The 7,026-nt window shown below is 35.6% G+C and overlaps 1 protein-coding gene across 1 annotated transcript in view; it reads left to right on the plus strand.

Moving 5' to 3' along the window:
• Positions 1–4,792, plus strand: part of LOC110030651 (UPF0301 protein TC_0483-like) — a 30,186-nt gene extending 25,394 nt beyond the window's left edge. Inside the window, exons 2-3 of the mRNA XM_020733466.1 lie at positions 3,024–3,175; positions 3,899–4,792. Of these exons, the coding sequence (XP_020589125.1) occupies positions 3,024–3,175; positions 3,899–4,567 (821 nt within the window). The 3' untranslated portion in view covers positions 4,568–4,792. The remainder of the gene's footprint in view (positions 1–3,023; positions 3,176–3,898) is intronic.
• The last annotated feature ends 2,234 nt before the right edge of the window (positions 4,793–7,026 follow it).

Raw genomic sequence — 7,026 nt, forward strand, 5'->3', positions numbered from 1 at the left:
AGATATGAAATTTGTTTTTTGATTATTAAGTAAATATGAAAGAATGTTGGTAGGATAAGAAATTTGTTTTTTGATTTAAAAGGAGAAATTCTTTTGACAAATCAATTTCAATTTAGTATGGTACAGTAATGTTTCTTATTTTTACATATCTTCATACTTGTATTTTTTATTTTTGTCTTTGTCAATGAAATTTACTCCGATCCTTCATATCGTTAGTCATGATGTATGTATGATAAATATAGTTGCATACTTGTCTAGTCTAGGAAGATATTAGATTATTACATGCCCTCGTTAGAATTTTAGTAAATGTGTATATATCAATTTATTTCATGACTTATAATTTAGTAAGATTGCATTTATTTATCAGTAGATAGAAGTAAAATGTTTCATAAGAAAGTATATGATATGAAAGAATGAAGTAATGCATATATGAATGCTTGCATGCCCATACTAAGAAAAGTTCACCCCCTAATGGTATAGAAAAGGGACATCAGTGTACCTGCTCGCGTTGATGTTATCCTTCCACCCTAGAGAATTGTGATGTTTAGATTGTTAACGGTTGTGCAGATTAGAGAATATCGACCAGAGGCGTATGGGCCCCTTTTCACCTCAGACAGTCGTGTAAATAGACGTGGGCATTGGGCAGGCGACCCGACAGACATGCTATAAACATGCTTTGAATGGGCGGGATTGACTATGAAAAAATAGAAATTTAGTGGGCTTGGCACGCTCTGCTTCAAGCCTGTCACGCACAATAGCCAGGTCTCATAATTATAGTTCGCGATTGCAAGTTTTAGAGGCGTTTATTATTTTTTTTTTGCAACATACATACTCAACTACTATGTATTTACATGTCGAGGTACTTCTCAGTTTAAAATTTTATATATTAAGTGTGTGTACACTTGCTATTAAATTCACCTGAATGTATGAGAAAAAATTTGTTTATATAAAATCAATTTAAAACTCTTACCACAAGTTCTTTCAACCGTTCATATTACTTAATTTTTTAATATTTTAAATCAACAACCTATGATGCAATTCAACGTTAATTAAAGCAAGCATAAAAGTTAATTTTTTGTTCATGTATGAGAAAAACTAACACTACAAATTGGTAGAGCTAACTTTCTTTGTATGAAATAATAATAATAATTTAGAGGCTCATTCAAGTTAAATTTAAGCAAAATTATCTTGATTTATTTTTCCCTAATTAAGGGAAATGAGAATGAGTTTTTGTATTAAAAATCACTTCTTTTAAGGCCCACTGGTGGCCCGTGGGCCGGCCCAATCTATTTAATGGGCGGGCCTAGCTATGAATTTGTAAATAGAAACTGGGTTCAAGCCCAACCTGAACCTGCTTTGACAGGTTAAAGCCCGAATAGGCCTGACCAATGCTAAGCTCGGCTCGCCCAATGCTCAAGTCTACATGGGAAGTAGATTACGAATCGCTGTGTCGATTGGATGATATCGGTCAGAGATGTGTTAGGTTATGTTTTGACGGTGCTCCTAAGATAAATGTGAATATTAAGAGTATGAAGTAAAAATAAAGTTAAATATTAAATTTCGTGCTTATAAAAATTTAAGTTATTTTCTTTTAAGTGCATGTCATTGATACATACATTAGATTACTATAATATTTTTATAGAAATATGAAAACCAATATGTATATTGTTTTATTCTCATTGGGTTATTGTAGTTTAGATGTTTGATTGCTCCAGAGTTATCTTTAGATAACTCATTATGTTTTAACATTTTTTTTTTCAAATTTTAAGCTTTTGAATAAGATTTATAGAAGATGAGTTAATGTGTACATGAGGCGAGAATAACAACCAGAAAGATAAAAAATTTACTTGTTAATTAAATTATTTTTCAGCGGCACTTTCATGAATATTTGAATATTGAACTGTTAGTGATAGAAATAGAATATCAAAAAATTTAATTCCTTCGTCCGACCATCCGTTTATGTCTTGGTTAAATTCAAGCCTCGGGCGTGACACTTTGACATCAAAATCAAGATCCTTTTTGACAGGAACGTAAAATCCATACATGAGATAATCTATGTAGATGTTCAAAATAGGAGCACAATCATTTTTCTATGTGGTTGCCAAAAAAAGTGTAAAGAATTTTTTTTTTTGTGAACCTTTTGCATGTGTTTTCTTTTGCTAGCACTCTATTCTAGGCTTGGGTAGAAGCTCAATTAATATTTATTTTCCATTTTTTTTATTTTTGTCCTTTTCTTTTCTTTCGTTGTTTACAAGTGATGTTTCTTGTTGCAAGTGCTGGTTTAGCCTGCGTAAATCTTTTTCCCTATTTGATCTCCTTGGAAGCTTTTTGCAGTTATTTTTTGGGACAATTGATGTATTTAAACATTTTATTTAGATGTTTTCATAAGCATCTGAATTAAAATGACATTGAACATGAATCCATAATGTCATCAAGTTATGGGTTTTGCTTATGTTTCCGATATTCTTTATCTTTCCAAGCTATCACTAGTAGTACGGTTTGGCAGCCTATCTCCTACATTATCCTATTTTGCTCATAGGCTGAATCACGCCTGCTTTAGTTAAAAAGAAGTTTGGATTTTTTTTCCCTAGCATCTTTGATGTTGCCAATGCTTGGTCAAAACTCACACATCCGGTTAACAACAAAACTTGGTTGATTGGGAACTAATGAGTTAAGGCAGATTGGGAACTAATGAGTTAAGGCAGAAAATGTTCTATGCTCTTGGAATTGATATTGTGAGTGCCATCAATGGGAAAAATGTGAGACATGATACTTCTATTTCATGTACTTTGGTTAAAGACTGGTGGGAATCGGCAAAATTTGGATTGCATTAGTCTGCTTTCCCTTTTGGCTTTCTTTGCTCAACCCATTGTTCAGGACGCTTCATATTGTCAGTTTATGTGCAACAATGATCGATGATAGGAAGATTTCCTTTCATACCACTCAATGCTTTCGTACTTACATATCTAACATGTAAACTTTAATTTTTACATGTATGATTCACTTAAAATTTGAATTTGCAGGAAACAATGATCCATCCATCCCTGGAAGAGACGGTCCTGAGCAATCCGATCCTGAACATGGTGGATCAACATCTGATGATCACCCCATTAAACCTAAGAACATTTTGACAGATTGGAGAGATTTTAGAGCAAGTCTTGTTGCTCTGGAGCAGGTAAGTTTTTATAACCCAATGAAACAATTTTCTTGGTCTTAGATATCTGAATTCTCTAAAGAAATTCTCCCATCCCACTTACATTTATGGAGGCAACATCGCTATAAAGCAGTAAATTAATTTCAATAATTTAAACAGAATTAACCTTTCTGGGACAAACTACACCCTTTCTTTCAAGTATATATCTGTCATGGTATTGGACACCTGACATGTTCAGATATCTTCATTAGCTGATGGCTGTCATTCTCTTGATTATTATGGCTTTTATTACATACATTTATTGTCTGCTTGTTCATGCTTAACTCAAATGATCGTCCGTACATCCGAGGCTGTTTTTTGAATTGAATTCGCCTACAATTCATTTCGTTGGACCTTTTAAATGCATACACCCAATTCCTATGTATTTACATATCTAACACCTAAAATATATTTTTTACTAGTAGGCCACCCCAATCTTTCATATCACATCTAAAACTGCACCATTTGAACTTCTAAAATGTGAAATACGCCTTTTCATGCATAGTTAAGGTGTCGTGTGTAAAAAATCAAAGTTTGGGTGTTAGATATGTAAATGCATTGTAATTGAAAGGTAGTTATGCAATTCTTCCTTTGTTTTTTTGGTAATCTCTGCAAATACTCACTAAGTTTTTCAACTTAATTAAAAAATTCAAACTTCCTTCCATGTTAAGCTTTCCAATTACGAATCACTGAGAAATCATACAGGTGAACTTACTAGGTTCTGATTCTCCCACACACGATAGCACAGCCCAACCGGTTAGTTCAAAATGGGCGCACCCTCTCCCAACGCCGGAGACAGGTTGTGTCCTGGTCGCCACTGAAAAGCTCGACGGTGTTCGCAACTTCGAAAGAACTGTAGTCCTTCTTCTTCGATCCGGTACCCGAGACCGCCAGGAAGGTCCCTTCGGCGTCATCATCAACCGTCTGCTCAACAAGAAGATCAAGCATATCAAACCTTCAAATCCCGACCTCGCTTCCACATTCGCCGACTGCTCGCTCCACTTTGGTGGACCTCTCGAATCTAGCATATTCCTGCTCAGAACTGGAGAATCCTCACCATTGCCGAACCTGGAACAAGTGATCCCAGGAGTTCGTTTTGGCACTCGAAACAGTTTAGACGAGGCGGGGGAGCTGGTGAAGAAGGGAGTACTGAGAGCGGAGGATTTCAGGTTTTTCGTGGGGTATGCGGGGTGGCAGTTGGATCAGTTGAGAGAAGAGATTGAGTTGGGCTATTGGGTGGTTGCGGCTTGTAGCTCTAATCTTATCGCCCGAGCTTCTTCGGATGCTTGTTTAGGGTTGTGGGAAGAAATTCTGCAGCTCATGGGTGGGAAGTATTCGGAATTAAGCAAGAAGCCGAGGCAAGATGGCTCTTAAGCAGGATTTTTTGTACAGATTTGTATAGGATTTGAAGATCTGAGTTTCCTGCTGCATAAATTTAAGACTGTAGAGAATCTAATTAGTAAAATTCAACAAAGTATGAGAGGGCTGATGTTTTTTTAAATCTAAGGATTTGATGGAGAGAATGAACATTTTAGATATGTTGTTTCTTTTACAGAACTAGTACTGCTATGTGGTTTGACACAAGATGCTCATTTTTTTCTACATTAGTTTGAAATCTGATTTAGATGTGAATTTGATGTGGTTCAGATAGTTGAAGAACTGATCTTCATAGGTTCGCCGAGTCAATTTAATGCCTTCTGTATTAATGGTAGATCAGACAATGAGGGTGATGAAGTTATATAGGAATAAAATTTAAAAATGGCTGCAAATTTATCTTCAATTAAATTAGATGAAGTTGTTAATGCATGTCTTTACAAATTTGTTAAGGGATAGACTCCATTGGTGCCAGAGTTAGTGGAAGGGTTGAGCATTTTTATTATACATCAATGTAAATAGCTTAGAGAGTGATTTTAAATAGGGGTGTTTAGCAACATACTGTGTAATTCTTATATATTTACATATTTGACACCAGAACTTCACTTTTTTTTACATTTATACCACCCACCCAAATCTTTCATATAACATAATAAAAACACCACCACTTTAACTTCTAAAAAGTTGAATACATTCTTTTATGCATGGGTAATGTGGCATGTATGTGAAAATTGAAGGTTAGTTGTTATATTTGTGTAAATACACAGGAATTGAATGGCATGTATGTAAATCTTCCTTTTTTATGCATAGGTCTTGTGGCATTTATGTAAAAATTGAAGATTAGTTGTTAGATATGTAAATACTCAGGAATTGAATGGAATTAAAACCTAATTGATTTAAGAAATTCAATTTAAGAATGTAAGAAAATCTCTGATCTTAATAAATACTATATTGCATAAGCAAAATGATATAAGTTCTGCTCAACTTTTCTTTAGGAGTTGTTCTACTTGTTTTTAAAAAATGTCTCCAGTGGCAACGATGTATGGACATTATCCTGCAAAATGTTCTGGTGATTAAACAATCACATCAATGGAGAAGATTGGTAATTGATGAAGAAACAAACAAAGATAATCACTTTCGAGATTTTAGAATTATTCTTGAACGCTTGCTTCGATGCTGTAATGTCAACTTGAATCTTTTAAATTGCATATTTGATATGATTTCTAAGATGTTCCTTTAATTTCTAGTTTGGCTCATGGTATTGAAATTGAGTTTGCCTAAACTTCAACACTTACATGTTGAAGATTCTTTCAAATGTGATTAGAATATCTCAATCATTTCATTTTATATATTGAAATGAGGTGTCAACAATTTGTTATATTTTTGAACAAAATGCTAGATTTAATTGGGATCAAAATAGTTAGAGAGTGTTTGGAAGTATTAAGTTTTATATGATATATTTGTTCGTTATATTGGCACCTATACCAAGAAAATTATTTGTTTTTTTTTTTTTTATGAAAGGATGTATTAGATGACCCTCTTGTTGCCTGCCCTCTTAGTGCAATTAAACTAGATGAAGGCGTTCCACCCACGACGCAGAAGCGCGTACCACTACCTTGGATGATGTGGACTCCTAGATGATGTGGACTCCCAGATGATGTGGGAGTAGCATTTGTGACCTTGGAGGACACGGGATTTCAAACATTGTGACTTGGACCAGTCCACGAGGGCCGATCAACTCTTTGTTTACTTGGATTTTCCTCCTATTGGGAGTGTGATACATTCTTATTTACCCTAGGTTTATAAGTATGTTGTTATCGTATTTTAGGAGGAGCATTTTTTGTGTTTTCTGTCAAGATAGTCGTCATCATCCCAATTTTACTTTTGGGTTATATCCTATGATGAGTTGTGCTCCTGCTGTATATTGTCCGAGGTGGTGACTGTTTTCGACCTTTCCTCTCCTCAACCGACCATCGTTGTATTCGCTGCAACCACACAAAACACAATCTCTTTGCTATTTTTTTAGTCACCTACCACCTGGCTCCCTCCCACCTTGTTGTTATCCCTCACAACAGCATTCGAGCACCTAACCAATCCCTTTCCTGGCACCTATTTGCTCTCCCAACCTCACAGGTTCCCTTCCCTTGCATCGTAGATGTTGTCACGACCTTCTCGAACTAGCTCCCTACTTAATTGTTGTCCCAACCTCCCAAAATCCCTTCCCTTGCATTTTACCTGTTCAAGCTTCACTAAACCAGTTTCTTGCCAGCTAATCGTTGTGCCAACCCCGTACAACCTCCCCACCGCAATCCCAACCCCAACCTTCACCATGTCGCCGACCAGCACTCCCCTTCCCCTTTCCGGTCGCACCCATGTCCAACTCCACCTAATTGTTTGTATCTATTGTTGTATTTCCCTTTCAAGACCATTTGTTTGTAACTATCTTTTTCCTTTCATTA

The sequence above is a fragment of the Phalaenopsis equestris genome, unplaced genomic scaffold, assembly GCF_001263595.1.
Source record: "Phalaenopsis equestris unplaced genomic scaffold, ASM126359v1 Scaffold000745, whole genome shotgun sequence".
In the NCBI taxonomy this organism is placed as follows: Eukaryota; Viridiplantae; Streptophyta; class Magnoliopsida; order Asparagales; family Orchidaceae; genus Phalaenopsis; species Phalaenopsis equestris.